Here is a 21,221-nt window from a genome sequence, read left to right on the forward strand (position 1 = left end):
GACATCAGTCCCAGACCCTCACAAGCTCTTAGGAGTAGGAGGGATTTTATCTAAGGAGCCAGGGCCCTCTCCCCTGGCCCTCCCAGCTGACTGTGATGGTGTAAAAAGGTCAGGTTCCACAGGACCACCGTCCCCAGGAGGGAGAAGGCAGGTGGCGGTTGGGCGGGGAGAAGCCTGTCACCGGGTATTGCAGACAACTCTTTGCATCTCTGTGGCCAACACTGCCGCCCTGTGGCTGCTGGCTGTCAAGGCAGTCTGGGGGCCGGAACTGGAGCGGCTTGGGTCCTCTTTCCCACCCAGGACCTCACCCTCTAGGAACTCTTGCCTAGTGCAATGCTGATTTAGATCCTCCAGGGATACGCCTCCAGGGGAGGCCATCCAGGAGACTGAGCTTCCACGTGCCATTCTGCAATAGGGTCCCCAGGCATGTGGATGATGGCTGACCACCTCCCGGGCCCCCACAAACCCCAGGGGCCACTCACAAGCCATCTCTGGATCCCCAAGGATTCCCCGAGAGTTCTAGGTCTGGAAGTCTGGCCCTCCCTTCAACCAATGGGCGTAAGAGTCAAAGGAGGCGGGGGATGCTGTTTTTAGGTGGGGCAGGAACGCAGGGAGAGGACTTTGGAGGGAAGGAAATGTCTGGGAAAGAGGTCACAGGACCAGTATCATTGTGTCCAGTGGTGTCCAGCCTGGACAGGGAAGAGTCAGGCTGCCTTAGGGCTCAGTAGGGGTTGGCTTGGCTGAGGATGAGATGGTTAGGGGCGACAGCCCCAGAGACGTAGAGCAGGGGTGCCCCCCAGAGTCAGACACCAGGCACTGCTGGGAGTGCTCTGTGGACCTCTCAGTTGGGAAATCCAGCACAGTTCTTTGTTTTCAGCCCAGGGCCAAAGAAGTAGGCCTTGAGCTGGGCGTTCCAGGGTGGAAGGACCAGCTGATAGTCCAGATGCCATGTCCTCTCAGGACAGGCTGGACAGCTTCTTATGATATCATTACTCTATAGGGAGAATTTCCTGCCACTCTAATTACCACTCCACCCTTTCTCCTCCTCTCCGAAGAATGGACATGCAGGTCACTCATGAGTACCTGGGCCAAAGATCCTCAGAGCCCTACCTAAGAAACATGAGAGTCATCTGATCCCGTATCACTTCATCTGTGACCTCCCCTTTCTTCTGAGTGCACTCTGTCACACATTCATATGCACTATCTCCTTGATGACCTATATGGATTTTTATTTCTCCCTCTAGGCCTGAATGACAAAGGAAAATCCCCCGTCTCTGATTCAGCCCCTTGCTCTGGAACTTGTGGGTTCAGTAAACACTTATGAAAGGAGCCACCAAAAGACAGGAGGCTGGGCCTGGAATCCCAGCATTTTGGTAAGCCAAGGTGGGAGGATTGCTTGAGCCCAGGAGTTCGAGACCAGCCTGGGCAATGTGGTGAGACTCCCATCTCTATAAAAATAAAAAGTTAGCTGTGTGTGGTGGCACAACTGTGGTCCCAGCTACTCGGGAGGCTGAGGCAGGAGGATCACTTGAGCCTGGGATGTCGAGACTGCAGTGAGCCATGTCTGTGCCACTGCACATTCCAGCCTGGGTTTCAGAAAGAGACTCTATCTTAAGAAAAAAAAAAAAAAGATAGGAGATAGGCACATCTGTGGCCTTAATGTTTCCCTGCTCAAAACATTTTGTTACGTTGACTTCTCAGTCTGGCTTCTCAGCCTGGCTTGCAGGGGGCGCGGTCCCACAAATCTGCCTTTCTATTCTCACTTCTTCCCTACATCCAGATTATTTTTCAGTCAAATTGGAGAACTCACAGCACCCTAATATTTCCTAAACTTGCTATTTCCATATTTTTGGTAGACCTTCTTTTTCCATCTAGACTACTGTCCTCCTCAACCTCTTTCAATTACTCCCAGTTAAAATCCTACTCCTCCTTTAAGACCCATGCCACTTCCTTCATGATGACCTCCTAGATTTCATAAGAAAGTAAGTTCACTTTTTCCTTTGAATCTCCCCAGCAATTTCACCATCCCTTGACACTTAAAACCTGCATTGTCCCCATCCTAGACATAAGCACCAAGAGGGCAAGTCTGTATTTGTTTAATCTTTGTATCCCTCTTCCTCACTTCCTATACAGAGTTTTGCATATTGTAGTTGCTCAATAAACATGTCTCGAATGGAGTGACATAGAGCCTGCAGTTTGGGCTGCTAGGAGCTGAAGGAGGTGGGAATAGGGTGCTCCCAGGCTTCAGAAGACTATAGGAATGTACTCAAAATGGGGAGACAAGGACAGTATAGAGGTAAGTAGGGTGTCTGGGCCTGCTCAGAACCTTGCTGGGGAGGAGGAGCTGAAGAAAACAGACAGCTGAGAGGTCCTGGGGGTGTGGTGGGCTGAGGAAGGGCCCCAGGAACCCAACTGTGCACCACTAATGACAGGCTGAGAAAAGGAGCAGGACTCCAGAGGCTTGGGCTCTGGTTGCACCTCCTTCACTCTCTAGCTATGTAGCCTAGCCCTGGGCAAGTCACCTTTCCACTCCGGGCCTGTTCATCTGTAAAATCAGGAGTTAGACACCTGACCTCCTGCGATCCTTTCAGCTCTGCTACTCTGGCCCCATGCCAAGCTTCTGAAGCAGGGCTGTGCTGAGCAGTGGGCATTGGTGTCTGCCTCCCCAGGCTTCAGCACTGGGGACGACCCCACCCAGGTCCTGGACAGTATTTCCCAGAGAAGGGAACAGAACCCAAAGCCACGGGGAAGGAGGTATGTGACCTAGGTAAGCTGTGTCCTGGTTTGGAGGATGTGAAAGCAGTTCCAGGGGGAGATCACACCCCTCCAATTCAGAGCAATTACAGTGCCAAGTTTTCAGGCCCCAGGGAAGGGTTTTGGAGGACTCCCCTTTCCTTAACTGTGCTTCCCTGTCTTCTTCCTTGCCTCATCCCCATAGTATAGATCTGGAGTTTGAACCCCAGTTGCTCAACTATGTGGCTCTGCAAAAGTCACTTAATCTCTCTAAGCCCCAGTGTCCATATCTGTAAATGGAATCATTGAGACTAACACAAAAGATTGTGTAAGACTACTCACACGAATACGCCTAGTGCTGTGCCTACTGCCAGAGCTCCCTTCCTGAGTCCGGAAAAGGACTGTTAGGACAGATGGCCCCCAGGCCACAGGGCAAATGACTAATGCTGCTTTGCCCATGCACTGGGTGTGCGGCAAGGCCTGTGGAGGGACAGGCTGATGATGGGAAGGTTGGATGGGAAGAACGTGCAGAGGATATTACCCTGATTGCTAGTGAGGAAGGGTCACTCAGCCTGTAGACCTATTTATTGTGTTATTAATAAATAGGAGACCCAGGAGCTCTCTGGGACTTTTCTGTGGGGTTCCAGCATTGAGCCCCTGCTGATGGACAGGAGGTGGGCAGCATGGGAAGGGCCCTGGTCCATAGCAGGCCTGGCCTAAACATGCACTGTGGGTGTTCCTGCCACTCTTTTGAGCCTGGTTCATCCGAGGCCCCCAGTTTCTAATCTGGTTGGGAAGGATTTATTTTTGGGTCCCTGTAACCTAGCAATGGGCTCACATGACCAGTGGCAGCTGCAGGCTGAATATACCGTTGGATCTCAGCTCCTGGCAGGGGGTATGGGCCAGACTGTGGGGGAATAAAGAGAATGGAAAGGCTCTCACCTCTGCTTTCCTCTGCCTCCCTCCTCGGCCCCTTGGCCTGGCCCCCAGATGGTAGGCAGGGTGAGGCGGGTGCCTGGAAAGCAGGCATGGCTGGTACTGGTACAGGGGTCTCCAGGCAGCCAGGAACTGAGCTGTGGTGGGGAGGTCCCAGCTGTGAGCCTGCTGTCTGGGTGGCAGGGGTGGGGGGGTTGGGTGCCTATGTGGATGGAGGTGGATGCCAAGAGGACACAATGCCAGCAGCTTGGCGGGGGAGGCCTGGCTAGGGAGTAGGCGGCTGACAGGCAGTCTATGTTGTGGGATCTCAGGGACATCCCTGGTCGATGCTGGAATCCCAACATTCTGCTTCTTCTCTTTGTTCCCTGTTAAATTGTTAATATTCCTGGGAGAGAGAACACGTTAAGCTGCTATCAGTGCAAATGGATTTATCAACCTCTTTCCTGAGAGCAGATTCTGACACAAGGCAGAGAAGGAGGGTAGTGGGTGCCACTGAGCAGGCGAGGGACTCTAGGGAGGGGGCAGTGGCAACCTAAGAAGCCTTCAATGTTTATTGAAGAAGTGGATGGATGACTGAAAGATGAACTTGGTTGGCTTCCAGGTCTCATCCTGGGGCAGAAAAGGGTGGACGGGCAGACACGACCCTGTCACGAGGTGCTGGTGGGCAAGGGTTGGGTAGGACTGTACCAGAAAGCAAGTCTAGGATGGAAAGATCAGTCCTCAGCACCAAGGGCCCTGCCACAATACCAACAGGAGGGATGCCACTGTCGGGAACAGGGCCTGGTCCCCGTCCTGTAACAGGATTCCCTTCCTGGGTATGTGCACAGCATAGTGAGCCATGGATTTCTTACGTGGTTTGGGGGATCACACCCAGTTTCTCCATCTTGGTCTTCTTGCCCCCTCCATTGTGCTAAGCTTTACTAAAAGGAGGAACTGGCAGGTGAAGTTGGGGGTGTGCTGTCAGTAGCTACTCCACACCCTGACTGAGATCATTTAATGAGATACAGCATAAGAAGTGCCTCCCAGAGTGGGCTTTCAAGAACTAGTAGCATCGGCCGGGCGCGGTGGCTCAAGCCTGTAATCCCAGCACTTTGGGAGGCCGAGACGGGCGGATCACGAGGTCAGGAGTTCGAGACCATCCTGGCTAACACGGTGAAACCCCGTCTCTACTAAAAAATACGAAAAACTAGCCGGGCGAGGTGGCGGGCGCCTGTAGTCCCGGCTACTCGGGAGGCTGAGGCAGGAGAATGGCGTAAAAACCCGGGAAGTGGAGCTTGCAGTGAGCTGAGATCCGGCCACTGCACTCCAGCCTGGGCGACACAGGGAGACTCCGTCTCAAAAAAAAAAAAAAAAAAAAAGAACTAGTAGCATTATTATTATTATTATTATTACTATTATTTTGAGACAGAATCTCACTCTTGTTGCCAGGCTGGAGTGCAATGGCGCAATCTCAGCTCACTACAACCTCCATCTCCCAGGTTCAAGCGATTCTCTTGCCTCAGCCTCCTGAGTAGCTGAGATTACAGGCATGTGCCACCACGCCTGGCTACTTTTTATATTTTTGGTAGAGATGGGGTTTCACCATGTTGGCCAGGCTGGTCTTGATCTCCTGACCTCGTGATCCACCTACCTCAGCCTCCCAAAGTGCTGGAATTACAGGCGTGAGCCACTGTGCCCAGCCAGCATGACGATTATTATTATTATTATTTGCCCACAGGCTAGCATAAGCAGTTCCCCACCCCGACCTCCTGAGCCAAGACGGTTCCAACAGCTGGAACATGCTCCCTCTTTGGTACCACCTTTCCCAGTAGCTCTCTGGGAGGGGCTTCAGGACACGGAGGCCTTGCCTGCTGTCCACAACACGAGCTGTGATTACCTGTACTAGCTCCCTGAAGCCGGAGAGGCAGGCTATGTTTGTTTTGCAGGCTCCCTATCACTATTAGATAAGCTTGGAAGTGAAGAATTTTGCCCATTTTCACAGACAGCCAACTCACAGGCCAAGGTCTTACCACCAACCAATAGAATGGCACCAAACTGGAACCAAGGTTTATCTGACTCCAGTCTAGCGCTCTTTCTAAAATCCTGTTCCAATGGGTCCAGGTCTGCTCTGGTTCTTATTGAACCCCTTGGAAGGGGCCATGCCAGTCTGGGCTGGGGCCCTGCAGGAAGAATGTGGGTGCTGAGCAGGGACAGGCTTTACCTAATCCCAGACAATCTGCTTGATGCCAAATTAATCTTGCCAACACAACAGCACAGGGCTTCATAAAAATCACTTTGCTGTCTACAGGTTTTCAATTTGGTATTTCCATTTGAATTTCTTGTACCCAGGTATACCTAGTTTTGAGGTCTGTTTTAGGCTTTCTGGAAGGCAGTGACTACTTCTATGAAGATAGCTTTTAGGGCTGTAGTCTACAGTCTTGTGTCAGGCCACTGGAGAGGGCATGGAGCCAAGGGAGAAGGAGGAGGAAATACTTGGACTTCAAACAGATCTGGGTTCAAATATCAGCTCTGGCACTTATTAGCCGTGTGATCTGGGGAAAGTCACTTCTCCTCTGGCACCTGGTTCCTCACTTATAAAATAGGGCAAGTCATGGCTGCCTCATAGATTGGTGTGAGAATTGAACAAACTGTATGTAAAGGGCCTGGCACTCATAAGAGCTCAAAAAGTGGTGGCTGGTGACAGCGGCACTTGCTGCATCGGCTCTTGGTTGGTCAGTGGCCTCTTTGTTGTTGACCTGGGGCAGCCAACTTGTCCTAGTGAGGTCCTTGGGTAACTCATTGTTCTTATGGCTCTTTGGGTTGGGTCTGGTAAACAATTCCAGAATTCCCTTTTTCCTTCTTAGAGGCAGAAGGAGTCCCTAGATAGGCAAGTCTGAGGGAAGAAGGCTCTGGAGTAGGGTATCATGCCTGAATTCCCTGTTTAGGCTCATGGCTCTGCCACGTGGAGCTATGTGGCCTTCAGCAATCTCTTTATCTCTCTGGGTCTCAGAAACATGGATACCTTGGCCTGTAGGGCGTCTTACAGCTTTGCAATGCTAGGATTCTATCCTTGGGTATCAGTCATGTACCCGGGGAAATGATCATTTTCTTCATAGCTAGAGGGAAGCCATGCCCCTTCATTGCGTCTCTAAAGGCCCATCATGCCACAGATGGGCGATGCTCAGTGGCTGATGCTCCCGAGCTCTCTCCAGTCCTACAAATCCAGATCAGTGTGAGCACTCCTGAGTCCCTGGCTCCCACTCTGTCTCCTTCAGGAAGCAGTGTTGTGTGGTTCCCGTGGTGGCTCGGGGGGAGGTTAGATCCTCCTGCCCCCTCCCTGCCAATCTCCATCAGCCCTCACAGCCCCACTCCCAATAAACATACAGTCTAAGCAAATAATAACAATTTGCTTTTTGGTGGCAAGGACAGGTTTAAGACAAAGCCTTCAGCTGCCCTTCAAACCTGAGTGCTGCTCCTAAACCTGTCCCCCATATGCATTAGGCAGCTTCCAAAGGAACCAAACTTTGGACCATCCCTTGGAGCCTCAGTCCCCTCCCTGGCCTAAGCCTTGGGGCCCTGGGTCTGCGCTGACCTGATGCATCAGTACCTTGGTTCTGATGTCACACAGAACCATGCATCTCTCCTATCTTCTCTTTGAACCACTAAGAAATCAAGGCCAAAATGTAACTTGCCCAAGGTCACACAGCTAGTAAGTGCCATAGCCAGGCCTTAAACCTGGATTTTCTGACTCCATGTACTTTTTTTTTTACTTCATCAGGCTGGTCAGGAGGGTCTCCTCTACCTATCATTACCTGGTCCCACGAAACTTTTGAGATGCAATCCAGCAGCCTGGAGAAGTGAGAGGAGTTGAGCTCACTGCCCGGCACCTTGCCTGGGACATTGGTGCCCATCTTTTTGCTCCAGAAGTGACTCTGAGGGGCTGGGTGAGAAGCAGGAGGCCATTAGGACCCAGAGGCTCTCAGAGCACTCTGCTTTGCCGGCTGCCTCTCACCGCTCACTGCAGTGCTTCAGGCTTCAGCAGCTTTGGAGAAGCATCAGCTGAGAGGAGCTATCACATGGGAGCCGGGACTGCTCAGCAAAGGTAGGAGTTGCCGACTAGGCCAGGAATGGGGGCCAGACCCAGGGCCTGGTGGTGAGTGCCAAGGTATCCCCATAGAAGGGTGGCTTTCCAAGGACCAGCCCTGCCTACCTTCTGGTGAGCAGTTTGATCAGGAGATGGGCTCTCAGGTATCCCAAAGGCGGTACTGGGGTGTGGGCATCTCTGAAGCCCAGAGCTGGGGGGTTGATCATCTCCTGCCGGCAGGAGTACCCACATCCTGCAGACAAACAGCATTCCCGGTCTGTCTTGCTCCATGTCATGGAGATGGGTCTCCCACATTCTAGGAATGGGCCCTTCAGCATCCAGGCTGATGGGCAACTGTGTCCTGGGCGTGGGCAACTCTGCTGAGGAGAGGTTTTGTAGCTCCCCGGAAATCTTCCCTAGCTTAGGAGGGGCATGCTCTTGTCGGAAGGAAGGCTAGGCTCAGGTCTTTGGGATGGAAGCTCTGGATCTGGAAAACAGGTGCATGTGAATCCCAATACCTCTGTGGCCTTGGGCTGGGCACTTATGCACATCTTGCATCCTGTAACTTGACCATGCCCCTGCTAGAGGCCCAGATCTCAGGGCCTAGTGGCACAGCCTTCTAGGTACTGAAGGTCCTGGAGGTAAGAGGGGTGTTGTTGGAAGGAAGTAGTGGGGGAAGGAAAGCATCTGTTGGGGGAGTAGGCATAATGATATGACCTGGGAGAAGAGTAAGGAACCCTGGTTTCACCTATGAAACTGCTACACCACAGCCCTCCCCTCCATAGCCCCCGTCCATTAGTGAGGGAATGCCAAGTAGCCAGATACACTGATCTGTCTGTTAAGAGAAAAACTGGAGTCCTGGCATTTGGAGTCATTGTGGAGACACTGGCAAGCTTGAGGGGGCTATGAAAAAGAGCAATGTCCAATGCCTTCGTGCTCAGGGCTCCATCATGGCTGCATGGCATCCCTCCAGCTCCACGTGGAAACCACATCTGCTTCCCTCCGTCTGGGACTCTTGATGTCCATCCAGACATGGTGGGTCTCTCCTCCTTCAGCCACCAGGGAGGGACTCTGAACCACGTCGTCTGGGCTTCACTTATAGGCAGAAGGGATAGGTAAATTGCAGCATGGAGAGTAAGGAGGAAGGATGCTTCTCCTAGCATTTCTTTCAGGCATTTTTCCTGGTAGACTCTTATGAGAAGCTGATATCTCACTTTTTGCCCACTCTTCATCTTCTCTGCAGACCCTAAATCTCTGTGGGCATGTTAACTGTGAAATGAGCTTTCTGTATCCCTAGAGAGAGGCATGTCTCTAGGCAGTTGCCCAAAGTTAGGGCTTCCTCAAGTCCAGGAACCCCGGCTACCCTTTCCACAAGAGAGTCCCTTGGCTGGCACACAGCTGGCTGACTGAGTGTTCTTGGAGTTTGTCCTAGGGGGCAGGGATTCAACTATCAATTTGAGTTTGATTCAATTCACAAAATTGTATCCAGCACCTATTGCAGGCATAGCATGTTAGAAGTTGGATCGGTGTAAGGTTTGTGGAAACACCAAAAACCAAAGGTGACTGTAAGGCTGTAACTGTGGAGGAGGGTGAGGCCCATCTTGCCATGTGGTCCTCTTTATTGCAGCCATAGAAATGATGGGTTTTTAAACTGAGCAACCTCAGTGCCTCCTCCCTACTTCTTGTTCCGTGACTGCAGTAATAGTCTAGAACTAAGGGGGTTCTTGGTCAGGGATCCTCCAAGGGTCAGCTCTAGAGACCAGAGATTTGGGAATCTGGGGAGCCCGAAGTTGGCAGCAGCTCCTTTCCCACAAGAGGGATACAGTGGCCTTGAAGAGTTCATGAGTGGGTGGAGGAGGGCAGCTTGAAAGCGACTTCTGGCTTTGGGAGCAGTGGAGGCTGGATGAGCTGGCTTCCCAGTTTCCTTCCAGCCGGGACATTTTATTTTCACTGCTCCTTCTCAACATTCCCAAAGTGGCAGCTCTTTGTGCTGGGAGTAGTGATGTCAAAAGAGCCTGAAGCACAGCTCCCCTTCTCAGGTGATAGCCCCAGAGCAGCAAGAGACATTTTTAGAGACAGCTGAAATTCAACAACTATTTACTGGATGCCTATTATAGTCCAGCCGGCATGGAGGGCACCTTCACATATGGCATGGCACAGTGAGCAAGAGTACTGGCCCTGGGGCCAGATTGCTCAGGTAGGTGCCCAGCCCTTGCTGCTTACTAGCTGTGTGACCTTGGGTAACTTACTTAACCTCTCTAGACCTCAGTTTCACCCCTTGCAAAATGGAGATAAAAATAATATCTACCTCATAGGGTTGTGTGAGGAATAAAATGAGTTAATATAGGTAGAGTGCCGAGAACAGGGCCTGACATGTGGAAAACGCCGTATTAATGCTACTGCTTGTCATTAATATTATTATTAACAAATCACGCAGGATCCAGAAACACAGTTGTGAAGCAAGTCTTCTTCCTTTCATTTTACAGATGGATTTATGAGGAAACTGAACTTCAGAAGATTCACAGAGTTAGTAATGCCCAGAACTGGGACTAGAAACTAAATTTTGTGCTCCTTCTACTCCCCAGCAGCTCCTGCCATTCTGAGGAGACAAGAAATCAGGAAATTTACATAAGGAACCCTAAAACTGAGGCACCATCCCAGAGATCAGCAGGACACTGGGAAGGAGAGACAGAGGATTTAGAATCCCCGGCTAACAGTTCTGGAAAGGGTAGAAGGGTATGGAGAATGAGAATGGCAGAAAGGAAATGGAAAAGGAAGAGGTGAAGGCCATTCCGAAGGCGAAGTGTTGAGTGGGTCAGGCTCCTGTACCTCTCACGTCTCCTGCTTCTTAGCAGTCACCAAGGCAGATCCTGGAGCTACCTCTGGCCCGAAAGGGGATATGAGCTTCTAATCCTTCAGCTGCCTGGCCTGGCGCTCTGTACGCAGACAAACCTGCCCAAGAGGCTCCAGTGGGAGGCGCCCCCTACAAAACCGGGAAGCCTGGGCCTGGGCTCGCCATCCCAGGGTCACTGGACTAGGATGGGGGATGGGCCTGTGACAGGAGGTACCCTGGGTGTCCTCTTTCGGCCCCATGGAGTCCTCACCCATCCCCCAGTCATCAGGGAACTCTTCGACTTTGGGGAGGGTCCCTCAAACCCCAGGTCCCTCTACTGCCAGTGGGGTCCCGGAGGTGGGGCTGCGGGATGTCGCTTCGGAATCTGTGGCCCTCTTCTTCATGCTCCTGCTGGACTTGACTGCTGTGGCTGGCAATGCCGCTGTGATGGCCGTGATTGCCAAGACGCCCGCCCTCCGAAAATTTGTCTTTGTCTTCCACCTCTGCCTGGTGGACCTGCTGGCTGCCCTGACCCTCATGCCCTTGGCCATGCTCTCCAGCTCCGCCCTCTTTGACCACGCCCTCTTTGGGGAGGTGGCCTGCCGCCTCTACTTGTTCCTGAGCGTGTGCTTTGTCAGCCTGGCCATCCTCTCAGTGTCGGCCATCAATGTGGAGCGCTACTATTACGTGGTCCACCCCATGCGCTACGAGGTGCGCATGACGCTGGGGCTGGTAGCCTCTGTGCTGGTGGGTGTGTGGGTGAAGGCCTTGGCTATGGCTTCTGTGCCAGTGTTGGGAAGGGTCACCTGGGAGGAAGGAGCTCCCAGTGTCCCCCCAGGCTGTTCACTCCAATGGAGCCACAGTGCCTACTGCCAGCTTTTTGTGGTGGTCTTTGCTGTCCTTTACTTCCTGCTGCCCCTGCTCCTTATCCTTGTGGTCTACTGCAGCATGTTCCGAGTGGCCCGCGTGGCTGCCATGCAGCACGGGCCGCTGCCCACGTGGATGGAGACACCCCGGCAACGCTCTGAATCTCTCAGCAGCCGCTCCACGATGGTCACCAGCTCGGGGGCCCCCCAGACCACCCCACACCGGACGTTTGGGGGAGGGAAAGCAGCAGTGGTTCTCCTGGCTGTGGGGGGACAGTTCCTGCTCTGTTGGTTGCCCTACTTCTCTTTCCACCTCTACGTTGCCCTGAGTGCTCAGCCCATTTCAACTGGGCAGGTGGAGAGTGTGGTGACCTGGATCGGCTACTTTTGCTTCACTTCCAACCCTTTCTTCTATGGATGTCTCAACCGGCAGATCCGGGGGGAGCTCAGCAAGCAGTTTGTCTGCTTCTTCAAGCCAGCTCCAGAGGAGGAGCTGAGGCTACCTAGCCGGGAGGGCTCCATTGAGGAGAATTTCCTGCAGTTCCTTCAGGGGACTGGCTGTGCCTCTGAGTCCTGGGTTTCCCGACCCTTACCCAGCCCCAAGCAGGAGCCTCCTGCTGTTGACTTTCGAATCCCAGGCCAGATAGCTGAGGAGACCTCTGAGTTCCTGGAGCAGCAACTCACCAGCGACATCATCATGTCAGACAGCTACCTCCGTCCTGCCCCCTCACCCCGGCTGGAGTCATGATGGGCCGCTGGACACTCGGAGGGATATGGGGCTGGGGGCCAGTTATGATCGCAAGGACCACCTTGTGGGATCACCTTTTCCCAGCTGGCTAGGGCTGAGGCTGGGGTCTCTGCACACAGCTTTTGCTTAGTGTTTCCTGGGTCAGGAACAGAGTCAACAGGACGAACGTGTGCAAAAGCCTTGGACTTGGCTGTGATCTTTGACTGCTGGGGGAGGGAACCTGGGTATGGTGAGACGGTGACGAGAGAAAAGGGTCACAAAGGTGAGGTGAAGCCTCTCAACCAGTGAAATTTCCATGCTTCCAGAAGTAGGGAATTCTCTAAGGGTAGGAGTTGGAGGATACAGGGCAGCAGGCCAGGTTTGGAGTTATTCTAGGGGCCATTTAGGATATTTTATTTTTCAGTGTAATTGTCCAGGGCAGTAATTGCACCCAAGCAAGGTAAGAAAATGACCCATGTTTTCTCATTTCCTTGCTAGGTTTAAAAAGAACTAAATTATAGCCAAGCGTTTCCACTTGAGTTAATAGATCGTTTTTCTGGTTTTATACCTGAGATTTCTTTAAAACGAGAGGACCAGTAGGGTGTATTCCTTTACTGAGTTTGGCCAGAAACAAGGCAAAATAGAAATTAGGGTACATGGAGTAGAAGATAGGAAAGCTGACTGCAGCTCTCTTTCTCCCATTCTTCAGGATAAGCCCTTCTGTTTTATTTTTCTGTCTCTCTCCTGCACACAGGAGATCAAGGGTAGAGCCTGATCTCAGCAGAGACAAAAAGAAGGCAGGATGGCTTTCCTCTCTTTTAGGAGGAAGAACTAGAATGCCTGGGGGTCAGATGGGTGAGGGTGGAGGTTAGCATTTGAATTGGTAAAGTAGCTGGATACAGAGAGGCCAAGTAATCAGCCTGACCAATAATACTGCGAATCTTTTCTTTCCAGGACTGGCTTCCCTGATCTCTCTCCTCATGGCAGCGACCCACCTCCAGTCCCGTGGACAATCGGGTACAAGAGACTTAAGGTTGGGCATGGGAAGGGTGGGGTTTCCATGATCCATTAAATGCCTTCCTACTCCCATTCATCGCTCTCAAAATTAGCTTCAGTGACAAAGACTTAAATCTCTCTCCTATCTGCAGCACTGGGTTGGAGAGAGGGCACAGGAGTTGGTCTTGGCTGTTCATTGATTGAGACTGTAGGAACTGTGTTGGTTGGTATTGGTGGTGGTATTTTCAGCAAAGAGGGAATAATTGCAAACTGGACAGGACACCCATCTGGGACCACCTGTCCATCCTACTTCCCTCAATTGAAGCAGGTAACACTAAAGGGTCAAGGCAGGGCCAGAGGGTGGTGTGGTCTGCATTTGAACAAATTCCTGGCTCACTGAGCATCAAAGGGGGAAATGGGCTGGTGGGAGTGGGATAGTCTCCCCTTTAAACAGTTAATAAATAATTTTTATAAAAGGTTATACTGATATCAACATTGACTCCTTTAGTTCAATTCAGTGCATAATAGTTAAACACCCACTAGTCCCTGGGACCCACACAGGGTGTGTGGTCACTGCTTTTAAGGAGTTCATAGTCTAATTTGATGAGATACCTTGTATTTTCACAAAGCACTTTGATCTGATAAAGCACTACAGAATGTGCTTGAGAAATATACTGGAGAATATGTCCATGGTTCTAACTTCTGAGAGTTCAGCCCATGGCAGCAAGATGCATACCTGGAAGCTTCCTGCAGATTGTAGAAAGCATAGGGGTTGTAAATGAAACTCTCTAATAAAGAAAAAAAAAATTAAATGAAACTGGGCAAACAGCTTTCCCCCTTTGTTGTAGGAAAATTTCTAGGTTTGTCTTCCTACCACTAGATTATTATACCAGTCTAGTGCCTATTACATTGAGGAAGTCACCTAAAAACATAGTATATATAGGGAGGAGAGTCGTTTGTGATTGAAAAACATGTTCACCTCTCCTCCCTATTAAAATAAATGCATACTGAGGAATCAATCATTCCTAGACAGGGAAAAAAACTTCTTTCCAACACCACTAATCAGCTATTAGATACAAAGCATTGCCAGCAGGTGGCAGTGTGAGTCCAATGGAAGGAGGAAACGCGAGTGTATGTGGTGGGAGGGGGAAGGGGAAGGCATTAAACATTGCCTGGCAGCCATTTTGTTAATTTATTTTGCCTTTTCCTTTCACTTTGCCCTCCAACCCTTCCTTCACATACATCAAAGAAGAAACTTTTAAGAGTAAGGGTATCTTTAATTCAGGCTGAAATTTCCTGACACTGTGATCTCACTGGTGTTTATTACAGAGTTTGACATACATGGGTTCATTTGCCATTTATTTTTCCCTGTAGGAGTGGATCATGAAGGAAATAAAAATTTCTCTTTTATTATGCTGAGAACTTTCCCAACAATTTCTGCTATGACCACCTTCCAGGAGTTTTCTAGTCACCAGGATGCCTTGGTAAAGTTCAATACGTAATCTTTGGCTCTGAAAGCTGTTCCTGGACAAAATCTGAGCTAACTCACTGAAGAATCAACAGATTGAGGCAACCATCCGGTCAGTTACTTTTTCCTGCATCCTGCTGGTGTTGGGGTAACTCCCAATCCTAGATGAAAACCTTAGACTTTCTGTTGTCAGGTGTCCCCAGGCAATATCGTAGAGGGGCATGATAGAAAAAGGTAACTCTGGGGTCAGAGAGATCTACTTACTCACTGTGTGAAGTTGGGAAAGCTGCTTAATTTCTCTGAGCCTACTTCCTCACCTGTAAAAATGGGGATCTTTATTACCTACCTCACAGGGTTGTTGTGAGGATTAAGAGATGGGATGTGGAAGCACCTAGCCATATCTGGCAAATAGGTACTCAATAAATATTGGTTTTACTTCCCTTTCCTCTTGCCCTTTTTCCCCAAAAGTATTGATAATGGAAAAGCGGTCCCTTTCATTCTAACAGTCATTTGGGAATGACTGGGGGACTATTCAAACCTTGAAGAATTGGCATTGCTAAGAGTTATGGTGGACGAGGCTTTTTAAAGTGGCTCTAATCCTCTAATTAAATCCTTCTAATTAATGAATCATCACTATATAGCCCTCTCTGTTGGGACCTTACATTCTCAAGTTCAGATTCTATTAGAGAAAGAAAGTAATTTACAATCACAGGGAAAGGTTTTAGGGACTGAGTTCCCTTCCCTAGAATGTATAGTAATTATGGGCTTATTTGCCTGAAAAGTTCATTTACGACTACCTTCACGCAGTATCCAGGGTTATTAGTGAAAGATGCTATCGGCCTGGGGCTTTCACAGTGGACTTAAGTTTCAGGTGAGAATAGGGCTGAGAGGCAAATTTTACTAGAATTTCTCCTTTTGTATGTAATCGCAACAGGAAATTTTAATAGGAGATTCACAGGATGCATTGGTTTGTTTCAGGGTGTGGAACTGAAGTTGACTTATCTTGGTTTTAGTTCTAAGACCCTAAGGTAGGAAGATATGAATTATACTGGAGAGAAGGGCAGCATGGAAATTTTATGGAGGAACTACAGGCTTAACTAAGGTTATCGAGTATCTGCTAGTGATTTCATGTGGCCTTTTGCCAACATAGGAGTTAAGCAAATCTCAAGCCCACAAAAAAAACGTGAAAGGTATAAGGACCAGGGGACATTTTGAGAGGAGTCAGTGGGCCAGAGAGGGCAAAAAGATATTGCTAAGGTCCTGAACACAGTCGGTGTTACGGTCTCAGATGTGAGACGTGAACGGCGCCCAGGCCGGGCAGCTTGTTCCCATTCCATTGATCCGATACAACCCCAACAGAGGCAGTGTCCCAAACTTGGGTAGGGGCCCCGAGTCTCCAGAGCAAGAGATCAAAGGAGTTTTCTAACAGCAGAGAAATTATCAGCAGAAATTCCCGCGCGGGATGTAGGCTTTAATTTAGACATCTCCGCCCCAAAACTGGCATTTTGAACGCGGGAGGGCATTATTTGTTGGAGGCCCCGGTTTTTCTCCATTTATCCAAATCAGGTAGCCGAAAGGTAAATGAGGCTTCAAGTTGGGCGGCGGGCAGCGAACTTGACAGAACCTCGAAACTGCAGATCCGCCGCCCAACCTAGCCGCCAGGTCCCCGTGACTTCCGCTTTCGGTCTCAACTCCTCTCCCCGAGGAGAGCGGTTTAAACAGTGAAGGCTGCGGGGCGTCGCCGGAAGTGTCGTAAACGCCGGATATCCGGTTCTTCAGGGCGCTAAGGGAGCTGACGGAGAGGGCCGCCGCCCAGCAGTAGACGCTGCCTTAACCTGCCGAGCCGCAGTTCCCGCGGTGTGTGAGTGAGCCCGGGCAGGTGTCCCCTCTTCCGCCGCCGCCATGGGCTGCACGTTGAGCGCCGAAGACAAGGCGGCAGTGGAGCGAAGCAAGATGATCGACCGCAACTTACGGGAGGACGGGGAAAAAGCGGCCAAAGAAGTGAAGCTGCTGCTACTCGGTGAGGGGCTGGAGGCGGGGACTGAGTGGTGGTCGGGAGAGCCTAGGCGCTTGGAAGGCCTGAACGGGGTCTAGTCGGGCCGACGAAAAGTACTCTAAAGGGATCTGGAGGGCTTGCCGGGTGTGGGGCGGGGTGTTGGGGTTCATAGCTGAGGCCCCAGAGGGCGTGATGAGGGGGGTGGGGTTTGGGGGTTGCGGGAATTAGGCTGTAGAGGGTGTGACTCCGGGCTGGAATTGCGTTTAGCAGAGAGACTTGGGAGTATGGGCAGGTAGGATTTTGAGGGAGTAGGAATATGGGAAAAGCTCATAAAGGAAGAGTTGATACTCGGGAAGGTTTTACATTGGGTTGGAGCGTGTTGGTAATGGTTTGTGAGATTGGAGCGTCGTGGTTCTTTGGCAGGATAAAGCTAGGAGGCTTGAATGGATGGTATAGAGACTGGAACAGAATGGTCACATAAGGACGTTGACATTTGTTAATGAGAGAGCCTTTTGAACTGTTGGAGGAACCCTGGATTATCCAGGAACATGAAGGTAGGTAGATGAGATAAATGACAAATTATCAAGTATAAAGGAAAAGAGCTTGGGTGCAGAGGCCATCTCTACCTTTCCACCGCTGTCTATCATTTTTATTTTCAAGGTTTTATAACGCCTTCTGTTTTTATAAAAGGATCGGAAATGGTGTGAGCTGAAGAAATTTAAAGAATGATTTGTTTGAGGTTTGTAGCAGAAGATATAGTGAACAAGAGATTACACATTGGAAAGTGCTGAACAGTTGCTATAGATGATGTGCAGTTGGAATAGTTACCTTAGGATAAGTTACAGAGTTGGACATATATTACTGTAAAGACTATGGTAGACTTCTGGTGGCTGTTGTATCCATTTTGGCCTCTCCAAAGCAAAACCATTGGCTTCAGGAATTACTGTTTATATTATCTGATAGTCGTTTTAAGTGGCTTTTTTTGTGCAGTCGGATGTGTTTTACTCAACATGAGTTTTAAAATTTTTGAGAGGCTCAGTAAATCACACAAAGAATCCTGGCATTAGCTTACTAATAAATCAAGCCACATTTCATTATTAGTATTTTCTAGGGTAGTATTTCCATTAGAGATGAATAAGTAGGAGTAGGGGTTTCTGTAAGCAATAGAAATTTACTTTTTAAAACAATTGATTTTTGAGGAAAAGGAGTCACTTTAGGGGAAGTGCTAAATTTTCGTGGTATAAAGCTCCAGAGAACAGAATGTACCACTGTAACCCAAGACTAATTTTGTACTCTAGGACATGCTGAGTGCCCCGGTAGTCTCTTCTTAACGTATTTGGTTGGTTGTAGATTGCAGAAGCTCTGGTAATAGCTTTTTTGGATGTACTATAAAGGGAAAGTTATGTATTGGAGCTTAAGCTTCCGGTTTGTATACTTGAACTTTCAGAAGATGCAAGTTCAAATTGTTCTAGACTGCCACTGTCTGTATAACAGGTAGATAAGCATGGTCCCTGGTACATAGTAGGTGCTCCTTAAATATTTACTGTTAACCAGCCTGAGCCAGCAAATGTTGAACATTGGTCCTTGGGGCCTTTGAGAAATTTGATATAAACTATAATATTTAGGGCATTCACTTTTTTTTTTTTTTTTGAGACTGCTCTGCCTCCCGGGTTCACGCCGTTCTCCTGCCTCAGCTTCCTGAGTAGCTGGGACTACAGGCACTTGCCACCATGCCCGGCTAATTTTTTGTGTTTTTAGTAGAGACCCCGTGTTAGCCAGGATGGCCTCGATCTCCTGACCTCGTGATCCGCCTGCCTCAGCCTCCCAAAGTGCTGGGATTACAGGCGTGAGCCACCGCGCCTGGCCAACATTTTCTTTATTGATTTATTGGTTATGAAATTAAAGATGTATTTTCATCTTCTATGAGTGATTTGATTTACACTGACCAACAGAGATACCCTCAGGACATCAGCTTATTGTAAGGTAGTTGGAAACTTTTGAGACTTTCTTCCAAAAGGCAGGATTAGGCAGGCACAATTTGGACAGGCGGAACTTGTCCATATGTCTAGAAGAATTTTTATTCAGGATTTTACAAATAGTGCATTTAATTAAAAACAAAATTAGACACTTGATGACTTAGGGAACTGAGTAAGCAGTGAGTAAAAATCAAAGTACTAAACATATTTGCTTTCAATTTTTATCTTCATTCTTTTTTAAGTAGGATTTTTTTTTTAATATTCTTGAGCAAGTTAAATCCAGAAATTCAAATAGTTTGCAGAAACATATGTTCTTGCTTGAGCCATATCATAACACACATAGAAAATTAAAATTATCTTCTATGCTATTTCTGTAAGCAAAGTGTACCCAAAACAGTATACAGTTTTCTTTTTCCTGAATAATATCTCCTTTGCTGTAGATGCAAGTCGTTTTTACTTTATCACTATGGAACTTAGTTTAAGTTGAAATCTATCTACTTACCCTTGTGTCTCCTGGCACATGATATATTTTCTTATGGGGGTATAGTTTAACATGGTGATTAATAGCATGGGTCCTGAAGTCAGACTGCTTCAAATCCTAATTCCCATTTGCTAGTTATAGCCTTGGGAAAGTTAATTTCTCTTGGCCTCAGTTTTCTTATCTTTAAAATGGAGAAAATAGAGCTACTTCTAGGATTGCTGTGAGGATTAAATATGATAATGATGTAAAGCAGAACACAGCTTGGCACATAGTACTAGCTTCATGAAGATTAGCTATTCTTATTAAGTCAAAATCAATGTTACAGATTGTAGGTATTATGGAAATTATACCAAATTAAGAAGCTAGTGTGGGCCAGATTATTAACAGACACTTCAGTATTGTAATTCTTCCTTTGATAACCTTTGGTTCGAATTTCCTTTAGATGTTCTTGGGAAGGGCTGGGCATGGTAACTCATTCCTGTAATCCCATCATTTTGGGAGGCTGAGGCTGGTAGAATCACCTGAGGTTAGGAGTTCGAGACCAACCTGGCCAACATGGCGAAACACCATCTCTACTAAAAGTACAAAAATTAGCCGGGCATGGTGGTGTGCATCTGTAGTCCCAGCTACTTGGGAGGCTGAGGCAGGAGAATCGCTTGAACCTGGGAGGCAGAAGTTGCAGTGAGCAGAGATGGCACCACTGTACTCTAGCCTGGGCGACAAAGTGAGACTGTTTGTCTCAAAAAAAAAAAAAAAAAGTGTTCTTGGAAAGATCTTGGTAGGTATATCAAATTAGTGTTTAATTATGACATTCTGTTGAAAAAATACTATGCAAAGCTTCCCAACCAATGTTCCAGTGCTTAGGATGGCATATAGGTGTGCTGTTTACAAATTTTTTATAGCATTGAAATTTTAAATCATTTTTAGAAGTTCAAACTTTTACAGCAGTTGAAATTACATTTGAACGTCTTTGGTTTGATTTCCTCTTTAAAATTCCTGAATTTGGTAATTTGGTTATTTACTATTTAAAAAGGTAGAGATGGGGGTCTCATTATGTTGCCCAGGCTGATCTCAAATGCTTGGCCTCATATGATTCTCCCATCTCAGCCTCCCAAAGTGTTGGGATTACCAGTGTGAGCCACTGTGCCTACCCTACCATGAATTTGGTAATTTGAAAAAATTGTATTTGGTATAAATACTAAATTTATACCAATTTTATATTTAATATCATCTGTAATACTTTGTATTTTTTATGCCATAATTTCATAATAAAAAGAAATTTTGTGTGTGTGGGTTTTGTTTTGTTTTGTTTTGACCCCAGGACAAGCAAGAAAATTTTTTTTCACCAAGCTCTTTCAGCGCACCCCAGTGAGCCTTACAAATATTTTTAATATGTGCCATCATGTGACAAAGGTTGGGAAGCACTGGTATAATGGATAAGAGCAGTGCTTTTGGATTCACACAAAACTGAATTTAAGTTCCACCTCCATTTATTAGCTCTGAGACCCAGAGCAAGTAACTTAACCATAAGAATCATAATTTTTACATATGTAAAGCAGAGATGATGTTTCATAATATGAAATGAGATAATGCATGTAAAATGCTTCACATTAGTGCCTAGCAAATAAAAAATAGTAAGTGGTCACTTCTGTCAATGATGATTGTGAGACTTACCATTTTAGCTACTTTTTTCAGAGGTTTTTCAGACAGCTATTTTGTTATTTTCCGTATTAATATACTGTTTTCAAAGATCTTCAAATAATTTTAATATCCTTTTATGGTGAAAGGAATTAAATGTTAGTCCTTTTCTTTTTTTACTCGTCACTATACTAATGAAGATATTTAGTTTTGTAAGTTGTTGAATGATCTGTTCTCTGAATTTCCATTTCATGATAGTTTCCTTTAGCAGGTTCTGAGAAAACTTAAAAAAATACTTTGTTATTTGGGATTTGCTGGTGGTAGTATGGCAAAAAGCCAGTTGCATGCCGAGAACTGGAATCATCTTATTTACTTGAACTGTTTATTATACAGTTAGTTATTTATATTTAAATCGCTGCATATTATTGGCTGAATATGCTTATTATTGAGAATAAGACTGCCCTTTGGTAAACATGCCATTACATTATATCCTCCTATAGGATTATAC

The 21,221-nt window shown here is 48.0% G+C and overlaps 2 protein-coding genes across 2 annotated transcripts in view; both read left to right on the plus strand.

Annotated features, from left to right (window-relative positions):
* The first annotated feature begins 7,668 nt into the window (after positions 1-7,668).
* Positions 7,669-13,246, plus strand: GPR61 (G protein-coupled receptor 61). Its single transcript, XM_025387188.1, has 3 exons — positions 7,669-7,750; positions 10,219-12,441; positions 13,113-13,246. Exon 2 carries the CDS (start codon positions 10,824-10,826, stop codon positions 12,177-12,179), a length of 1,356 nt encoding a protein of 451 aa, XP_025242973.1. The 5' UTR covers positions 7,669-7,750; positions 10,219-10,823; the 3' UTR covers positions 12,180-12,441; positions 13,113-13,246.
* Positions 13,247-16,311: 3,065 nt separating this feature from the next.
* The window catches only part of GNAI3 (G protein subunit alpha i3), a 46,921-nt gene continuing 42,011 nt past the window's right edge, over positions 16,312-21,221 (plus strand). The window contains exon 1 of the mRNA XM_025387201.1: positions 16,312-16,642. Within this exon, the coding sequence (XP_025242986.1) occupies positions 16,525-16,642 (118 nt within the window). The 5' untranslated portion in view covers positions 16,312-16,524. The remainder of the gene's footprint in view (positions 16,643-21,221) is intronic.

This window comes from Theropithecus gelada, chromosome 1, assembly GCF_003255815.1.
Source record: "Theropithecus gelada isolate Dixy chromosome 1, Tgel_1.0, whole genome shotgun sequence".
NCBI classification, from domain to species: Eukaryota; Metazoa; Chordata; class Mammalia; order Primates; family Cercopithecidae; genus Theropithecus; species Theropithecus gelada.

Coding starts and splice junctions, on each gene's coding strand:
- GPR61 (XM_025387188.1), top strand. CDS start 10,824: ATGGAGTCCTCACCCATCCCCCAGTCATCAGGGAACTCTTCGACTTTG.